This window comes from Scyliorhinus canicula, chromosome 7, assembly GCF_902713615.1.
Source record: "Scyliorhinus canicula chromosome 7, sScyCan1.1, whole genome shotgun sequence".
In the NCBI taxonomy this organism is placed as follows: domain Eukaryota; kingdom Metazoa; phylum Chordata; class Chondrichthyes; order Carcharhiniformes; family Scyliorhinidae; genus Scyliorhinus; species Scyliorhinus canicula.
Window position 1 is genome coordinate 74,386,411 of NC_052152.1, and position 20,330 is coordinate 74,406,740.

General features: G+C 47.0%; 1 protein-coding gene across 2 annotated transcripts in view; it reads right to left on the reverse strand.

Annotated features, from left to right (window-relative positions):
• Window positions 1-217: 217 nt before the first annotated feature.
• Window positions 218-20,330, reverse strand: part of pcyt1ba (phosphate cytidylyltransferase 1, choline, beta a) — a 140,221-nt gene continuing 120,108 nt past the window's right edge. For both annotated transcript variants that reach the window (XM_038802240.1, XM_038802239.1), the window contains exons 6-8: window positions 15,541-15,683; window positions 9,761-9,949; window positions 218-1,378 (exon numbers count right to left, since the gene is read on the reverse strand). In XM_038802240.1, coding sequence (XP_038658168.1) covers window positions 1,178-1,378; window positions 9,761-9,949; window positions 15,541-15,683 — 533 coding nt within the window. In that variant the 3' untranslated portion in view covers window positions 218-1,177. The remainder of the gene's footprint in view (window positions 1,379-9,760; window positions 9,950-15,540; window positions 15,684-20,330) is intronic.

The window sequence follows — 20,330 nt, forward strand, 5'->3', positions numbered from 1 at the left end:
AAATCCCATTTGATTACTTATTACTGCTATGTCCTAAAAATACATGTTTAATGGTTAATAATGGTTACTCAGTACACTCCCTATAAATTATCTCAATCTTTAATAAAGTAACTTATGTAAAACTACTTTAGTGGCATGCCACCTATTCAGTTTTAAGATGTATCATCGCTGAACCCTCCCTTCAATCCCGGCCCCCGGTCACTGTGGAGTTTGCACATTCTCTCCATGTCTGCGTGGGTCTCGCCTCCACAACTCAAAGATGTGTGGGGTAGGTGGATTGGCCACGCTAAATTGCCCCTTAATTGGAAATAAATAATTGGGTATGCTAAATTTATGGGGGCGGAAAAAATTGTGGTGATTCACAACTCACAGGATATCTCTTCTTTGCCACTGATCGCTGGGTTATTTATGCTGATAATGGCATGTACTTTAAATTCACCGTTATCGTCCCAGCAAATTCTGCCCAATTCTGTTTCCACAGCTGGAATGAAAAGCTTATTCCTGTGATGATAATTACGCAAGAACTCAAAATGAGATGTTCAATTATGTTAAAGTGAATTCTGCATTTGAAAAATACTTTCTTTTTAAGAACCATTCCTCTCCTTCCTGTTCATTAATTGATCAAATTCTAATTGGTGGGTTATGATGGTTTTATCTATCCAATGTTTTTTTTAAATAGTTTTTACGAGACATTTTGAGAAAAGTTTACTTTTTTAAAAGTGACCTTGTGAAACTTCTAGTTATGATCTAAGTCAGGAGGAGGAAATTTTAAAATTTACCTTCATTTTCTTTTGTGCAGTATGCCAGGTTGTGATACTTGATTTGGCAAACTTTAAACCCATTTTCAATGTATAAGCCTGAAACATTTTATCTACACATTCCTACTAGAGTTTCTTCCGAGATTCCTTTGGACATCTCAGATGATAATTCTGTCAACATGGGAGCACTTAACATCGCTATGCCAACATTAAATACAGCTCAAATTCTTGTAATGGGGACAATCTAGAAACTGCTATTGTGATGTATGCACTAAAAACATGTGGTGATAATGGAATTGGTCAGACTTTGCAAAGTGCCTGAGAATGACAGAGAGGAAAAATAAAAGGCTAAGGTTTGCCTGAGATTATATCATTGCTGATCCTGTTCGTCTGCTCACGTGCTGCAGGTTCCCAGTCATTCACTTCTCATCCTCCTCTCCATCACTGATGCTACTGATGGAGGCAGAAGCAGCTTTCGGGGAAGATGGGGGTGAGGTTTTGGTGAATGGCCACTGGAACGTTGGGGACTGGGACCGTTCTCTTGTTGGGCTACTTGAGGGGCTTTGCCTTGGAGACAGGGCTTGCAGCATCCGACCCCCTCTCTCCTGAAAAACCTGTTTCTGTAAGGTATGGAAACAAAACAAAACAGAAAACCTTCAAGCAATGACCAGATGACCTGAATTTAATAAATGCTCATGAAAAATTCATTTTAATTTAGTGAATAGTAGACTTCTCCAATGGAGATTTTAAACTTAATGTGTGGAATACTTTGGTCACCAACCAAAGCCTCCTGGATTTACGATGGAAGCAAATCTCATAGCTAATACCTTGATAATATTTCCAAAATGCCACACCGAGCATCATAAAGTATGATTACAAACTCTAATGATATTAATACACACTCACTTCTGAACACAGTTAACTTATCCAGGCACAAAGATTAGGCCAATCAAAGTCTTATCAATCTTTTTTGCGGCGCCTCTTCTATCTTTAAATGTAGTGTTCTGGATTAAGCAATTGTCACTTGCTTTGGTGATTTTTCAAATCAAATCGCATCTGATCGGAAATGTACATTTGATTGATGCCAACCAATATTGCATTTGGCAACGAAAGGGTTACGTCACGTATTTTTCAATTAAGATGCATATTTCTCTTTTTATGCGTCAGTTTTGCTCACGTCAGTGTCTCCTGGTTCCACAAGCGGAAGATGGCAATTATTTAAATCTCAGCCTCAGCAGCAACCTTTAACAAGTTACTTGAGGGACGTCGCAGCGAAGCCTGATCCTGTCATCATCCACCATCATCCCACACAATCAAACATATCCATTTTCAGCAGGCATCAGTAGATTTCTTTTTTCCTTTTCCAATTAAGGGGCAATTTAGCGTGGCTAATCTACCCACCCTGCACAGGGGAGAATGTGCAAACTCCACACGGACAGTGACCCGGGAGTGGGATCGAATCAGAGTCCTCAGCGCTGTGAGGCAGCAGTGCTAACCACTGCGTCACTGCGTCGCCCTGCCAATCAGTGAATAATGATCAAGAGTGGGAACCCTGGCCATTTCCCCCTTATCTAAAGAGAGGCTCTGAGGCCAACTCTAGTAGCTCCAGTGCTGCCGTTACTGAGATCTGTTATTGCAACATCAATTAGGAATTGAACCTGGAATGTTCCTGGCCTCTTATGTAACATTCAAAAGAAGCTCCTTACTCTCATTATGGTCCAATCCCTACCCAGCCCATCCCAATGTACAGATGACCTGCATTGCCTTGGCTGCGCTCTGGTTGATGTTGGAAAGCAATTATTTAATAAGAAATGCAACAAATTGCTGCCAGGTATGTTTAGCTTTGTATCTTGTGGAAAACAGGAATCCAATTTTCCTTTTTGATGGCAGCTATTTATTTAAAATAACTTTCACTGCTTTGCAGCAAGCCTGTGATTCAATTCTCAGCCGGTCTTGTGTGGAGGAAAGAATCTGGTGCTGAGGCCAGCAATCTTCACTCTTTAGCATTGGCAGAGGAACAGGAACTTTGCTGCAGTTACCACCATGCAACCTTCCCTTCATAGGAACATCAAACTTTGGAGCAGGATTAGGCCATTCGGCCCTTTGAGCCAGCTTTGCCATTCAATAAGATTGTGGCTGATCTGGTTGTGGTCTCAACTCCATTTCTCTGTCTGCCCCCACCATTACCCTTGACTCTCTGACCTAAGAAAAGTCTGTCTAACTCTGCCTTTCATAAATTCAATGACATAGCCTCCACTGCTCCCTGGGGAAAAGAATTCCACACATATTAACAACCCTCGGAGAGAAAAATAAATTTTAGTCTTAAAAGGGAGACCTCCTCTTCTTAAACTGTGTCCCCTAGATTTAGTCTTCCTCGCAAGGTCCTCCCGGCATCCACCCTGTCAAGTCCTCTCAGGATCTTGTATTTTTCAATAAGATCAACTCTTATTCCTCCAAACTCCAATGGGTAAAAGCTCAACCTGTTCAAACTTTTTTCATAAGATAAGCTGTTCATTCCAGGAATGAGCCAGGTGAACAGTCAGTAACAATGCAATGCCATCAATCTGGTGTTATTGTGGCAATCCTGCCTTGCACTTCAAGCTGCATCTGTGATGTGTTCTATGTTTGTGCAGACCTGGGTAGATCTTTGCCGTTTGTTTCTCAAACACACTTCTATATTGATCCAAGCTTCAGAAGCTTGGTACTCCACCCCTACTATCACCCAACAGGATAAAGGAGATCAATTCTACAACTCTGACAGAGCCCAAGATCTAATTCTCTCTGGATCCCACTAACAGCCAGAAGATACAACCCCTTTATCCTACCCGTCTCTAATTTACAATGTGCTACTGAATTAAAAAGTGAGAAATTATGCTTGAATGATATCCGAATACTGTTCCCTCTGCAGTTTTATGTATTAACTTAAGTGTCTTGAGAAACCTGCGCTTATTATCAGGAATTGCAAAGATGTTAGTTCTGTCGGGGATTTCTGGTGACGGGAATGTGCTGAGCGGATGCACAAAAGGCGGCACTCCTCCTGGAAACTCGAAATTAGGCACTTTTAACCCAAAATAGCCCAATAAACCCAGTGAAAAAGCACCACCCTCTTCCAACACCACCACAAGAAACAAAACATGCCAGGCAACAATAACCTGAGGATCCGAAGAGACGGCAGAAGGCTGGAGAGTAAGACTGAGGCAATGACGAACATGCGGGGCAACAGGATTCTGGCCTCACCCAAATGGGATGGACCGCCAGAACATATACTAGGCTACCTCCCGATGAATGAATGGAGGGAATTCCTAACACAGGAACTCCAAGAGCTCAAGGACAGCATCAAACTTGAAATTATGGCAACAGTGAAAGTGGCGGTGTGGAGGCGCTGGTCACCCTGCAAGTAGCGCTGGAAAAGATGGAGCGGCGTCTAGAGACACAGAACACAACGATCAGTGAGCTGGAGAAGGCCACGACTGACCAGAGTGACTGGAATACCTCACTGGAGACAGAAATAGCAAGATTGGTGGCGACGGAAGGGACGCTAAGTGGGAAGGTCGAGAACCAAGAAAATCGATCGCGGCGCTAAAACCGCCACATTGTGGGCCTACCGGAGGGCATTGAGGGCAGGAACCCGATGGACTATATGGCCTAGATGCTGGGCAAACTGGTTGGAGGGGAAAGCTTCCCTAAACCCCCAGAAATGGACAGAGCCCACAGGTCACTCCAAAGCCCAAGGCCGGGGAGCAGCCGCAAGCCAACATCGAGAAGCTGTACCAGTACCAAGACGGGAAAAGATTATGAACTGGGCAAAAAACACATGGTCCTGTAAATGGGAGAGACACCGGATCTGGGTGTACCAGAATATTGGGGCAGACCTGGCCAAGCGCTGGGCGGAATTTAACAATGTGAAGGCGGCCCATTAGAAGAGGAATGTGCAGCTCGGGATGCTGTACCCTGCCAAGCTCTGGGTGACTTTCCAAGGGAGGGAGTTCTACTTCACCGCACCAGCAGAAGCAGATGAATTTGTGCACAAGCATGGGCTGGGAAGGCAATGACACCAGCAGTGAACCAGACATTTAAATGTATCAGTCAACAACAAAAAATTAGAGACCATTTGCGCGGGACTGAACCGCCTCGTCTTCAAATCTTACACTGAGTCTCAGAAAGGAGGTATGAAAGCAGTAGGATGCAGGAGGGGGTGGGGAGAAAGAAAGGCGGGAAGAGACACGCAATGGTTGGGTTATAGCTCAACACCTGGGGGAGGTGGGCACCGCACTAGCGGTTGAGCTAGGACAAAGAAGTACGAGCGAGGGGAGGCAGTGGCACATCTCTCAACGAGGAGAGGATGCCTGGCGAGAAGGGGAGAGAAATCTCGAGCTAGGTGTGGGGGGATCACCTCAAAGGGATGGGGGTGGGGGGGGGGGAAGGGGAGAGTTGACAGGCACAAGGGGAAAGCCGAGGGATGGAAGGGGGAGGGGTAGTAGGGTGGGTATGACAGACCGCACATGGTGGCAAGAAAAACAAAGGCATCGCAAGCAACCACTTTGGAGGGCCCCCAAACAAAGGGAAACTCCGGAGTGCAGAGGCACATCCACATGGCGCACACAATGATGGTGGCCATCTTGGTTCGCCCTTGGATAAAGGGAAACCCCGGAGCACAGGGCACAGCCACATGGTGAGTACGGTGACCACGGCCATCTTGGATGGCCCCCTACGATATCACAGTGGTTAGCACTGTCGCTTCACAGTACCAGGGTCCCAGTTTCGATTCCCGGCTTGGGTCACTGTCTGTGCGGAGTCTGCACGTTCTCCCCTTGTCTACATGGCTCCGGTTTCCTCCCACAAGTAGGTGAAGAGGACATTCTGAATTCTCCCTCTGTGTGCCCGAACAGATTATTATTATAACAGCGTCTTCCTCCAGGAGACCCGTCTGAGGGAGAAGGACCGACTGTGGGTAAGAAAGAGCTGAGTGGGACAGATGTAGCATTCGGGCTCAGGACGAGGGCTTGGTGGGTGGCCATACTGCTCAATACCAAAGGCAGCTATAATATGCTTCCATAAGTTTCACATTAAGGAGAAGATCCTGAGTTGGGCGAAGAAAAGGCATGAGGAAGGCGTTGGTATTCGTATATACCAAGACTTGACAGTGGAACTGGTGAGAAGGTGGGCGGCCTTCGTACGGGTGAAGGCAGCAGTTATAGCAATGGCATGAGGTTCGGCGTGGAGTACCCAGTGAAGCTGAGGGTGATCTACAATTCAAGGGACTTCTACTTCCACATGGTGGAGGTGGCAGAGGCGTTCATGAAGGTCGAAGGACTGGGACTGAAATGAGAGGTGGGACTGAGATTGGGATTTGTACTGAGGGGATGGAGACTGTGCTTAGACTTTGCCTCTCTTGTTGGTTGTTTCTTGTTCTGTATTTGTTGGGGGAACAGCTGGGTTTTAGGGTTGGTTGAACAGGGGGAGGGTAGCTTAACTTTGTTGAAAGGTTGTAGTTGGTTACAATCATTTTGGGCTCTGGGGTTATGGCGGTTTTCTGGGGCATGATACTGCACTCGTTTTGCTTGTTTATTTTTGTTTTCAGAGACTGGGTCATGTGGGAGGGGATTGGGAGGAGGGGGGCATGGGCAGGGTCCTCCACACTAGCCAATGAAGGTTGGCTAGTGAATGGGATTATGGTAGGGGGAGGGGCCACGGTTATTAGAACCTGCTGAATGGGTTTTGATAGGCCTGGGAGGTGTGAAAGGTGGGGGGATGGGATTGAGACTGGGAGAGGCGCTTGCAAGAGGAAGTGGAAGGGGGGGTTTCTGTGCGGGCAGAGTGGTTCGCCTGTAACATAGGGATGGGGCAGGTCATGATGATGGCGGACATGCTGGGCGGGGGGGGCGGTGGGGTGGGGGGGGGGGGGGGGGGGGGTGGTGGTGAGAGACCCCAGGACAGAATAGGAACAAAGAACATGAGGGGATTAGGGAGGCCGGTGAAGAGATGAAGGGTTTTTACACACTTGAAGATCTTATAAACCGACGTGATGCTGCAGGAGACCCATCTGAGGGCGAGGGATCGGGTGAGGCTTAGGTAGGGTTAGGTGAGTCAGATTTTCTACTCGGGGTGCGATAACAGAGCTCAGGGAGTAGCAGTATTGGTTGTCTCGTTCAAAGCTAAGGTGGACAAGGGGGAGAGAGAGGACTGCCAAGAACTGATAGAGGAGATTACGGAGGTGGATGGGTGGTAAGCAGGGGGCCCAGACCCGGTAATCTTGGCCAAGAGGAAGGAGATGCAGGCGAGGTTCAACCAGTTGTCCACAGGGAAAGCGGTGTACCAGTTGAGAAGGGTGAGGTGGGGTGGTCTACGAGCTTGGGGAGGCAGGGCATTTTCTGGCCAGCCAGCTCTGGAGAGAGGTGGCAGCGAGAGAGATAGTTCGGGTACGGCAGTATCCGAGGCTGGGTGAGGAGGATAGAGCAGGTTGGAGGGACCGGTGGGGAGCAGGAGATGAAGGAGGCAATTGGGAGGATGCAGGCAGGGAAGGTGGCCTGCCAGGTGCCCAGTTGAATTTTAAAAGAAATTTAAGGACAAGTTGGCACCGCTGATGATGGGAATTTTTGAGAATGCGTTCGGTAGGGGTGTCTTGCTGTAAACAATGGGGCAAGCTTCTATTTCATTGCTGCCAAAGGATAAAGGCCAGGTGGAGTGTGGGTCGTATAGGCCCATATCTCTGCTGAATGTTGATGGCAAGATATTGGCAAAGGTGTTGGCATCAAGGTTGGAAGGATGCCTCCTGAAGGTGATTGGGGAGGATCCAACGGGGTTTGTGAAGGGAAGGCAACTGTCCTTGAACGTGAGGAGGTTGTTGAATGTGGCCCGGTCTCCTGCTGAGGGAAAGGAGACAGAGGTGGTGGTGGCGCTGGACGCAGAGAAGGAGTTCAATCGGGTAGAGTAGGGTTACTTGATGGCAGCATTGGAGTGATTTGGAATTGGGCCGGGGTTTGTGGCAAGGATGCAGCTGTTGTATAAAGAGCCAATGGCAAGTTTTCGCACTAACAACATGAACTTGGGCTACTTTACACTGCACTGGGGTACGAGCCAGGGGTGCCCTTTGTTCCCCCTATTGCTTGCATTGGCTATAGAGTTCTTGGCCATTGTGCCAAGGAGCTCTGGGCTGTGGAAGGGATAGTGAAGGTGGGGGATGAAACATGGGTTGGATTCTCTGAGCCTCCGCGCCGAAATTGCATTGGGTGCGGGGGTGGAAGATGACAGAGGCCCCGCCACGATTTTGTCCACGCAAAACTGGCCGAGTTCCTGACAGCATGGTTCTAACCACATATCGGCCATCAGGAACCTCGGGTAGAGGCTGCGGACTCAGTCCGCGGCCGCACTGGTGGGGGGAGCAGAGGGATTGATCTCACCGGGGGGGGGGGCCTCTTGGACGGCCAGGGGAGCGATCGGGCGGCACGAACCCTATCCCACACCTCCACCCTATCCTCGTAACCCAGTAACCCCACCAAACCATTTTGGACACCAAGGGCAATTTAGCATAGCCAATCCACCTAACCTGCACATCTTTGGACTGTGGGAGGAATCCGGAACACCAGGAGGAAAACCAAGCAGATGCGGAGAGAACATGCAGACTCCGCTCAGACAGTGACGCAAGCCAGGAATCGAACCTGGGAGCTGTGAAGCAACTGTGCTAACCACTGTGCTACCATGCTCGAGTTGCAGGCAGGAGCGGGGCAGATGTTTTAGCCGTTGCCTCACTGATCACTCGTTGGCGGGTCTTATTGGGGTGGAAGTCAGCTTCTCCACCCTGTGCCTCGGCATGGTAGGCGGACCTGCTGGAGGTTTTGACCCTGAAGAAGGCCAAGTTCGAGCTGAGGTCAGCGAAAGAGGGGTTCTACAATTGTTGGGGTTGGTTCATCATGCACTTTCGGGAGTTGGTTACCTTTGACTGTTGAGGGAGGGGGGTAATCAGTGGGGGGTTTCCTGGATTTTGCTGTGATTGTTTTTTCTATTGTTAGGGTGCTTTTTTTTCTTTTACATGGTGAAAATGGTGAAAATTTGTTCATTAAAATATTTTTAAAAAAGAAGAAACATGGGAGGCCTGGTCCTCCAAAAACTACATTTCTACGGGCGGGCTCGGCAGAAAGACTGAGGGGATGGGTGAAGAAACAGGGAGCAGAATGAGTGAAGATGGAGGCGAGTTCCTGTAAAATGACAACCCTCTGACCTTTAGTCACAATCGCTCTCCCATCTCATCCTTTTCAAGCCCAGTGGTAGTAGCTACACTCTGGACGTGATACCAAATGAGGCAACACTTTGGCCTAACCAAAATGTTCACCATGGAGGACCAGAGGTTAATGGTGCCAGGGAGGCCCAGCCAACCAGACCCTCATGTTCTGGGCCTGCCCCAGAGGCTTCCACAGGACATGGAAGCCAAGCCATTCACCGGCATTGTCCAAGACCTGTTCGTAGCCAGCAGCCAGTAGAGTAAGGTGAGGAGTGGGGGGGGGAGACACAAATGAGTCATGGGATAAAGATGAAAAGGAAAGGGGGGAGGGGGAGAGGGAAGAGGAGGTACGGGGGAGGAGGACACGCAAGGAAAACGAGAGGGACAAATAACCAAAACTGTAGATAGACATCTGTAAATATGCACCAGGGCAAAACTAGAAGTTGCAACAAGGGTACGCAGACCAAAGGGGGAGTCATGACCACAGCGGGAGAGAAAACAATTGTATATAAATATCTGGACTGACTTCTGTCTGTCTTTTTATCTCCTTTTATTTCTTGCTCGTTTTCTAATTCCTCTTTTTGTCACGGTTATGTGAAGTGTAACATGTGAGTTGTGAAATACAAAATGTGAAAACTCAATAAAAACACTTTTAAAAAAGAAGTTTGTTCTGTCTAAACTTTAGCTGTAGGTACAGTGGACTTTTGTAAAGTGTCTGGGAGACAACTGACACACTGGTAGAACTTTTCCACTAATTTCTTCGAAATTAATTTAAGATACACACCCAAGTTCCATCTGGGCCAAACAGTTCTAAAAAGTTTCCAATAAATTCTCGTGATTTCTCTTCCCACTTTTGTATAAGGTCATGGCTTTTTTCCTCCACTTTGTAAACAAATTCTTTTGATTTCTCTTCTACATTCTTCACTTTTTCTTTCATTTTGTCAACATGATTTTGGAAGCGATACTTCTTTTCCTGAAAAAAATTAAATGTTTCGCTCAGTGACTGAAAATAAATATATGAAAATGAAACACACTGCAATCTAATTCTATTTATTTCCTTTTAAAATGTACTTCCCCACTCTCGAGTTCTCTTCCCTTCACAATCCTACAAATGGTTCCTCATCAAGAAAGTAGAGAACCTGTTCCTGGCCTTTGCCAATGCTGATCCTGGGCTACTCATAAGGATGAAGAAGAAAGCAGTGCCACCCAGTTTATTAGCTCCCCAGATCACTCCGAGATGTTATTTATGTTTTGCTCAGCACTTTTCTCAGCTGAGACCTAGAATTCACTGTCAGAGACTGAGCCTACCTGATAGTAATCTATCTGACCAATAAACGCCAAATCAGCAGAAAGTGGCAACAGTCCCAAAAAGCTAGAACATCCCCACAAAAACAGACAGACCAAAACAATCCAAAAAATAGGCCATATGTCAAATGAAAAGCGGGCCTTGGCTTTTTTTTGAATAAATTTAGAATACCTAATTCATTTTTTCCAATTAAGGGGCAACTTTAGCATGGCCAATCCACCTAACTTACACATGTTTGAGTTGTGGGGGCGAAACCCACGCAAACACGGGGAGAATGTGCAAACTCCACACAGGCAGTGACCCAAAGCCGGGATCGAACCTGGGACCTCGGCGCCGTGAGGCAGCAATGCTAACCGCTCTGCCACCGTGCTGCACTCGGGCCTTAGCTTTACATCATATATATCAATATCTTAGATACAGGAATCAGAAATTCTTTTCCTCCAAGTCTGTCGACAAAACTCAGTTAGGAGGTGCAGTAAGTTGTGTATATGGGAGCTGAAAGTCTCAAAGGGACAATGGCAGACAAAGCAAGGGGCTGACTCCCATTCATGTCTACCTATATTACATCGATTTTATTGATCCCTAAAATCCAAAGGGCAAAAAAGTGCAGTCAGCGGCAATGATACATTTCAGAATATACAGTAGACCGAGGGTCACGTGAGAACATGATGACACGGCTGCAAAATAGGTCACATGGTGGGAGTCATCCCCGAGGGCATTGGCAGAGCACAGGTGGTAGATATAGCTGTTGAGCTCAGGAATGAACTACCTTGGTTGGAAGTCCTTGATGTCAGTGGTTTAAGGAATCCACAATATTCTACACTTACCATAGGGAAGTGCGAGGCCGATAGCATGAGAGGACTCGGAGACGCCTGGAGAACATTTTACTTGATGCACATTTTTGACATTTGTGCATCTACCGTATTTCTGTTTTTCCAGCCAAGAGTTTCTCCCGGAAAAGTTCAGGATATTTCAAACATGGAAAGAAATGTAGTTGTTGGAACTTAAAAACAGTTTTGCAGGGCTCAGTAAATCTGATGGCAACAACAACTTGTATTTATATAGCACCTTTCACATAGTAAAACCTGTCAAGGCACTTGTGTTATAAAACATAATTTGACACTGAGCCACATAAAGAGCTATTCAGGCTGCTGATCAAAAGCTTAGCCAAAGAACCAGGTTTTAAGGAATGCCTTAAAAGGCAAAACATATTATGGAGAGGCAGAGAGGTTTAGGGACAGAATTCCAGAGCCTTGGCAGCTGAAGGCCCAGTCACCAATGGTGGAGCAATCAAAATCAGGAATGCTCGAGAAGCCAAAATTGGGGAAACACAGATATCTCAGAGGAGGTTACAAAGAGGGGCAGGCAAGGTCATAGAGAAATTTGAAAATAGGGACAATTTTATAATCAAGGTATTGTTTAACTGAGAGCCAATGATAATTATGTTTAATAGTATGCAGGTGGTGGGTATTAACTGGGGGCCTTAGTTGTGTCCCTATTATCGGACACAGGCTGAAATTGGGAGGTGTATATTTGTAATGGGTAACTGTGAAAATTTTTTCATAGAAGCTTGTGAAAATTGGCTCTAGTTCTATCCTTCACCTACTGACTTTCTGGAAAAGAACAGTCAATAGGGATCAGTTTGGTGCAAATTGGGAAAAGGGTAGCAGAGTTTGGATTATGTCATTTTACAGTGGTGGGCAGCACGGTGGTGCAGTGGTTAGCACTGCTGCCTCACGGCGTCGAGGACCCGGGTTCGATCCCGGTCCCAGATCACTGTCCATGTGGATTTTGCACATTCTCCCCGTGTCTGCGTGGGTCTCACCCCCACAACCCAAAGATGTGCAGGGTAGGTGGATTGGCCATGCTAAATTGCCCCTTAATTGGAAAAAAAAAGAATTGGGCACTTTAAATTTATTTTTTAAAAAATGTAAGTACCATGTTATAGTGGGTACATAGAGAAGCCAGCCAGGGTGGGCACTGAAGTGGTCACATCTGGGGGTAACAAAGGATTTCAGCACGCAAAGAGTTGAGGTGGGGTGTAGTTAGGCAATGGTATAGAGGTGGAAATAGGCCAGGTCACCTCAGGGTCAAATATTACACCAAGTTTTTAAAAAGTCTGGTTCAGCCTGAGACATTGCCATGGACAGGAATGGCATTGGTGGCTAGGAGGCAGCGCTTGTGTCAATATGTAGCTGAAAGAAATGTCTGTTAATCTAGTCTTCTTTGGCGATCACTCACTAACGAGTATGATTATTCACCTGAGAAACTCAGGGCTGGACTCTCCGCCGTCGGGATGCTCCATTTTTCCGGCAGCTCGGGGGTTTCCCGAGGGCGTGAGGCTGCCCCACAATGGGAAACCCCATTGACCAGCCGGCGAAACAGAGCATCTCACCAGTGTGCAGAACCAGAAATCTGGCGCGTTGGAACGGAGCATCCAGCCCTCAGTGTCACATTCTAGGTAGATGCCCGGTGAGGGACATCTTTTAATGTCGGTACGACATTGTACACAGCAGGCAAACAGTCATTGACAGAAGGTAAATCTAGTTCCAGTGGCAAGGGAACCTCAACGACTTGGGATCTCCCTAGTGCTGCAGCCTTCATCTCCCTTCACAGCCATTAATATCATACGAGTATCTTCTGCTGAGTTTGCTTTGTCTGGTTCCTCCCCTCCAACCTTACTATCATGGGTGACCCTGCCCGGAGTTTAAGACTCCCGACAGCATCGCTCTCGGGATCAATGGAAAGCTCAAGCCTCTCCACCACAGAAAGGTAGCAATCCACAGAAGGCATCCAGTACTGGTTATAAAACAAACAATTTGACAATTTAGTGATAGTGCAGGGGTTAAGTGAGGTGGTGGAGGTAGAATTGTGTGTCATTAATGTACACGTGGAAACTGCACCAAGGGGCTGCATGTAGAGAGGAAATAGGTTGGGGCCAAGGATAGATCCTGGGTTAGGGTGTGGGAGTGGTCATCAGAGATAATGGTGCAGAAACCAGAAGAGATACAATTGTAGGTATTTCACTGGCTATGATTAGATTCGATAAGAATGGATGATGTTGGAGAGGCATTGAATGAGAATAATGAGGACAACTTCATCAAACGTTGAGAATGTTGAGCAGGAATAGTTTATTTCAAGTCATAGTCTCATAGGATATTATTTGTCACTTCAAGACCACCGATACATCACCTTAATTTATGAAATCTTTTATAATGCAGGTCTCCAGTAATCCCAATCAATAGTGGAATCTACTCACGGCACCGAGGACCCAGGTTCGATCCCAGTCCCGGGTCACTGTCCGTGTGGAGTTTGCACATTCTCCCGCCGTGTCTGCGTGGGTCTCACCCCCACAACCCAAAGATGCGCAGGGTAGGTGGACTGGCCATGTTAAATGCCCCTCAATTGGAAAAAAATGAATTGGGCACTTTAAATTTATGTTAAAAAGTAGTGGAATCTACATGGATAAAATACAGCTATTCACTCTCACATTTGTATGTCTCTCTAACAACCCAGATTTCACTTGGCATGAGACCTATATTTTGGACTGTTTTTGGTGTGTCACTTTTGTAAATGATGTTTTAGCTTTTTGAAGCTTTCGGCCAAATTTTGCCAATGTTTTAGTTTGATATTACTCATCACCACAATTATCCAGAGCTTACAGCGTAGTAAGACACAGCAATAAAATCCTAAATATGTTTATCTAAGTGCTGTTCTTTAAATTAAAAAAAGCTCCTTACTATACACAACCCAGTCCCTCAATTCTACACGTGTAGTGTCTAGGACTGTTCCAACATAACCAGTTGATTTATCCACAACTTCAGAAACACTTAATTAATTAATGCCACAGAAAATAAACTAACACATAATACGATTTTGGGATTGTCCCAGAGGGTTTCTTTCAGGAAACTAACTATTTTATGGCTTCAGTTTAACAGCTTAATGCCATGTAACTTTCATGCCCCTCAGACCATTAGTTCATCTGAAATAATGTGACTCAAGCTTGTGTGTAACGGACAATGGGGAAAAGTAACTGTTGAATTATTGCTTCCTTGCTACAAAGGGAAATGGGGCACCTGAGGGCACAGCCTCAGACTGAAGGGACGATCCTTTAAAATAGAGATGAGGAGGAATTTCTTCAGCCAGAGATTGGTGAATCTGTGGAACTCTTTGCCGCAGAAGGCTGTGGAGGCCAAGTCACTGAGTGTCTTCAAGACAGAGATAGATAGGTTCTTAATTAATAAGGGGACCAGGGGTTATGACGAGAAGGCAGGAGAATGGGGATAAGAAACATATCAGCCATGATTGAATGGCGGAGCAGACGCAATGGGCCAAATGGCCTAGTTCTGCATTAAGTCTTACGGTCTTATAGAGCGTTCAGTCCTTCCCTTTGACCAATGCCAGTGAGAAAAACAAATCTTTCTTGTAAAATGCTGACAAACCAGTGAAAATATTGACCGTTAGCTTGAAGCGCTGACTATTGGCATGTAATCCCACTACTGTATTACGCCTTGAATGAAAAATAAGATTAATTATATTAGAAATTTCTTACAGTGACAAAGGACAGAAAGTACAACTGGATCCTTTGCTTTCATTCTCAAAAGGATATAACTGAGAAAAACCATGACTTTCCATTTCCAGGAGTCTAGGCCTCCTTTCTCTGAATGCAGCAACAGTAAATTACAGTGGCTGATATTAATGTGCCTGCCTGTCGCAACCATGGTTTGCTGCTTCATAGTTGGATGGGCATCTGGGAAAAAAAGTAACCCCAGGGGAAGAGAAAGAAAAAGAAAAGCTGGCTGAAAACTGGCCAGCACCGGGAACCGCACTGGGAGTTACACCACACAAAGAAATGGGTGACTCAGGCCCAGCTGAACAAAGTAAAAGTGGCGACAGCACTGCCAAAGAGAACAGGGAGAAACAAACTATTTGAACAAACTTGCAGTCTGTTCGTCACCATGCATTAAATGGCACAATTCTTCAACACTAAAGCTACTTTATTCTGTTCACACAACTGCAATGGGTGGCATGAAAATCATGCAGAGTGTACATGGGTTCGACTCGAAGCAGCAGGGGCAGCTTTTTGTTACTGTGAACAAGGACTTTGTTTCCTAGCAGCCCAGAATCTTTGCTGCAGAGAAATGTGCATTGTAAGCAATCCTTTCAAGTCTGAGCTAAACAAAGCTAGCATTTAGTTTGGACATTGGCACAATAACATATTAGCAGTAGGAAAAGCCAGAAGATAATAAGAGACTCACATTTATGAAACTAACGTTAAGCTCTTTGGCTGTGTAACCTCTCTGGAGGTTACGTCGGGCATAAACATCATAATCCCGCACAATTCTGGTGATAAGGTCAGAGGTGGAGATGCCCTCTGTTCTTTGAGTGGGGACAAACATGCCTAAAAATTAAAAAATAGTTGCAATAAGTCATTGAAATATTTATCAAAACATATTATTTAATAGCTGCATAATGAGAGATGCTTCATTACAATAGTGACTGTACTTCAAAAGTACTTTATCAGTTATAACGAGCTTTAAATACTCTAACGTATTGAGAAGATTTATAAAGCAAGAGTTCCTTTAAATAACATCTTTTTCCTTCCTCAAACTGTGTGGTAAATAAAAATTGTGCCAATGCAGTGTGTGAACCTTTTATTTCACAGTGTTGGACCTGTCAAGCCTGTTTCAGTCCTGGTGGTGGTGTCAAGTAGTTGAACTTGGCAGCTTTTTCCTCAAAAGTAAAACCCTGCCTGCAGTGCCTTAGGACGGTTTTCTCACCCAAGAAAAATGCTCGAGAGCCTCGGCTTCTTACATGGTACCAGTATGCCAGCTGCTGGTTGAACACAGAGCTGCACTAGCAGATACTAAGATCAATCAAAGGTTTAAGGCCTGTACCCTGGAATATTCAAGTAACACAATGCAAATAACTCAAAAAAACTAACATTGTTAAAATGGAAGGTTATATTGAATGTGCAAGGTGCTGCCTCAACTACCTATTTAAACAGGTTTACGGCCCTTACGCAGCACCAAGATAATCCTAATGAAAGTCACAAATAACAAGGATCCTCTGCAATGTGGGTCCTACAGGCCGATATCGCTCCTAAACGTAGATGCCAAGCTGCTGGCCAAGGTTTTGGCTACTAGAATCGAGGACTGTGTCCCGGGAGTGATTGATGAGGATCAGATAGGCTTCGTCAAGGGCAGGCAACCGAACACTAATGTGAAGAGGCTCCTAAACATTATCATGATGCCCTCAGAAGGAGGGGACTCAGAAATAGTGGCTGCAATGGATGCAGAGAAAGCCTTTGACCGGGTGGAATGGGAGTACCTGTGGGAAGTGTTAAGTAGGTTTGGATTTGGTGAGGGGTTCATAGGGTGGGTCAAGCTACTGTATCAGGCCCCCGTAGCAAGTGTGTCTACGAACCGGCTGAGGTCGAAGAATTTTAGGCTACACCGAGGGACGAGGCAGGGGTGCCCCCTATCCCCGCTACTATTTGCCCTTCCAATTGAGCTGTTGGCCATAGAGCTGAGGACTTCTAGAAACTGGAAGGGGCTGGTTTGGTGTGGGGGGAGGGGGGGGGGGTGGTTAGGAGCACCAGGTTTTGCTCTATGCAGACAACCTGCTCCTGTTAGAGGGTATGGGGGAGGCCATTCAGATCTTAAGGAACTTCGGGAGTTTCTCGGGGTACAAGTTGAATGTGGGGAAAAGTGAGCTTTTCGTGATTCACACTAGGGGTCAGGAGAAAAGACTGGGAGAGCCCCTGCTCAAGATGGTGAAGAGGAGCTTTCGGTACCTGGGCAAACAGGTGGCTAGGAATTGGGATGCCCTACACAGGCTCAATCTATCTCGGCTTGTAGAGCAGATGGAGGAAGACTTTAAAAGGTGGAACATGCTCCCGCTTTCCCTGGCTGGGAGGCTGCAGGCCGTGAAAATTATGGTCCTCCCCACATTGCTGTTCGTTTTCCAGTGCCGTCCCATCTTCATCCCCACATCCTTCTTCAAGCGGGTGAAAAGGATTATCATGGGATTTGTGTGGGCAAACAAGACCACGCGAGTTAAAAGACCGTTTTTGGAGCGCAGTCGGGGAAGGGGAGGGTTGGCGCTACCGAACTTCTATAGCTACTACTGGGCGGCTAATGTAGCCTTGATTAGGAAATGGGTAATGGAGGAGGGGTCGGTGTGGGTGCGGCTGGAGGCGCCGTCATGCAAAGGCACCAGCCTAGGGGCACCGGTAATGGCACCGTTCTCGCCGGCACGATACACCACAATCCCGGTGGTGACGGCGGCACTGAGGGTCTGGGGTCAGTGGAGAAGGCACAGGAAGGAGGAGGGGGCCTCAGTTTGGACCCTGATATGGAATAATCATAGATTTATCCCGGGCAAGATGGACGGAGGATTTCAAAGTTGGTACAGGGCAGGCATCAAAAGGATGGGGGACCTGTTCATAGATGGGACTTTCCCCAGCTTGAAGGCGCTGGAGGAGAAATACAGTGTGCCCCCTGGAAATGCTTTCAGATACCTCCAAGTCCGCGCCTTTCTCAAAATCAGGTGGGGACATTTCCGTTGCTACCCCCTTGCAGGATAGAGGACAGGGTGGTCTCTGGCATCTGGGTAGGGGAGGGGAAGGTGTCGGACATCTACCAAGAACTGCAGGAGGCGGAGGAGGCCCCAGTGGAGGAACTGAAGGGCAAGTGGGAGGAGGAGCTGGGTGATGAGCTGGATGAGGGCCTGTGGGCTGATGCCCTGGGCAGGGTAAATTCCTCCTCATCATGTGCCAGGCTCAGCTTAATTCAGTTTAAGGTGGTACATCGGGCTCACATGACGACGACGAGAATGAGCAAGTTTTTGGGGTTGAGGACAGATGTGCGAGATGTTCAGGAAGCCCAGCAAACCATGTCCATATGTTCTGGGCATGCCCGGTGTTTAAAGAATTCTGGCAGGGCTTTGCAAAGGCTAGGTCCAAGATCTTGGACGCTCGGGTAAAGCCAAGGCTGGAGATAGCGATATTTGGGGTGTCGGAAGATCCGGGAGTGCAGGAAGTGAAGGAGGCCGACATCCTGGCCTTAGCCTCCCTGGTAGCCCGGAGATGGATCTTGTTAATATGGAGAGACGTGAAACCCCCGAGTGTGGAGACCTGGGTTAATGACATGGCTGGGTGTCTTAGTCTTGAGAGAATAAAGTTTGCCTTGAGAGGGTCCTTGCTGGAGTTCGCCCGGCGGTAGCAACCGTTCTTTGACTTTCTAGGCGAACGTTAAAATGTCAGCAGCAGCAGCAATCTGGGAGGGGGGGGGGGCGGAGAGGGGGCGGGGAGGGGGGGAACTGCTCATTTAATGTATATTCTCTTTGTGTATAATGAAAATAGCCACCTTGTTTTGTAATTATTCTTTATTTTTCACTGGTTATGTAACAATTCTGTTTGGGAAAAACTTTAATAAAAACAGATTTTAAAAAAAAGAAAGTCACAAATGACGTTTTTGATTATTGTGGTGCATTAACTCTCCTCATCCTCCTTGACCTCTGTAACTTTCAGTATGATTGACCATGCCATCCATCTCCAAAATCTCTCCTCCACAGTCCACAGTCCAGCTTGATGAACCTGTTCTTGTACATATTGAGCACAGTAATGGCATCCCTCTTACCTTCAGCACTATGGCCTGCAAAGTGTCACAAAGGATCCAACATACCCATTCTGCAGCCCCCGCTCCATGCCACGTACAGTGTGAAGTCACATTCACATGAATCTCAATGACTGTAAATGAAGGGGCCATGCCGCCAAACTGTCCATAATCAAACCATGCCCACAATGCTGAGAGTGACACAATGTGAGACTTAAAACCCTATATTGGGTTATCAAGGTTGTCAACTGATTTGTGATGCGTTGGAGGGCTTCTTCCTTCTTTCCTGTATCACATTAAATTCCAATGTTCAAACTGAAATGCTCCTTGCACATTTCATTGCCCATACACGCTTGGCTTCATTAAATGAGCTGATAAGATTATATATTGAAGCATACACATAGATCTGGGCCGGGATTCTCCGCAATCCCGGCCAAATGTTGACGCCTGCGTAAACATCGGAGTAGTGTATGCCGGCCCACAGACCCCCTGGCCCAAGCAATTCACCGCTGTTCAGGGGGCTAGCATGGCGCTGGAGAGCTGCGCGCTACTCCGGTGCCGAATGGTGGCCCTGCACGGCTGCCGCGGGTCTGCAACATGGCGGATTCCTACAGGGCCCTGGCGAGGACGAACAGAGCCCCCTCCTGGAATGAGCATGCCCCCGATCCGTGGAGGCACCCCTAGGGAGTCGGATCCCCCCCCCCCCCCCCACCAGGACGGCCCCCGCAGCCAGAACGGCGAGGTCCCACAGGGTGGGACCACATGAGAACCACGGCGACGAGACTCGGCGGAATTTGGCGGGCACTCGGCCCCCAACCGGCACCGCGTTGGTGGGTCAGCAGAGAATCGCGGAAGCGCCGGATTTCCGGCGTGGACGGCTATTCTCCGCCCCCACGCCGGGCGCAATTCCGACGTGGAGGGTTGGAGAATCACGCCCAAGGTATCACATGCATGATGAGACCTTAACTCTGCAACAACAGCTGTTTGAAACAACTTGTGCACCATCAATTCTGGCCACTGGTCTTTTTCCTGATGTGGGAGCCACATGCAATATTCCTGACTTCCATATATCTCTGCTTACTGCACTAAGCATCTGGAATGCAAGTACAACCAAAGTAGGACCAGAATTACCTGCACCATACATGGCCTCTCAAGCTGTGATGGCCTCCCTTGAAGCCAAGCGTGTATGGGCAATGAAATGTGCAAGAAGCATTTCAGTCTGAACACTGGAATTTAATGTGATACAGGAAAGAAGGAAGATGCCCTCCAATGCATCACAAATCAGTTGACAACCTTGATCCTGTTGACGGCACATTGAGATGGACCACAGCATATAATCCGTAGTTTTACTGGTAAGAACCAACTTCATAATTTTACCATTCTTTTTGAGCTTTCTAGTGTGCACACACCAAGTCATGGAGAAGTGTAAG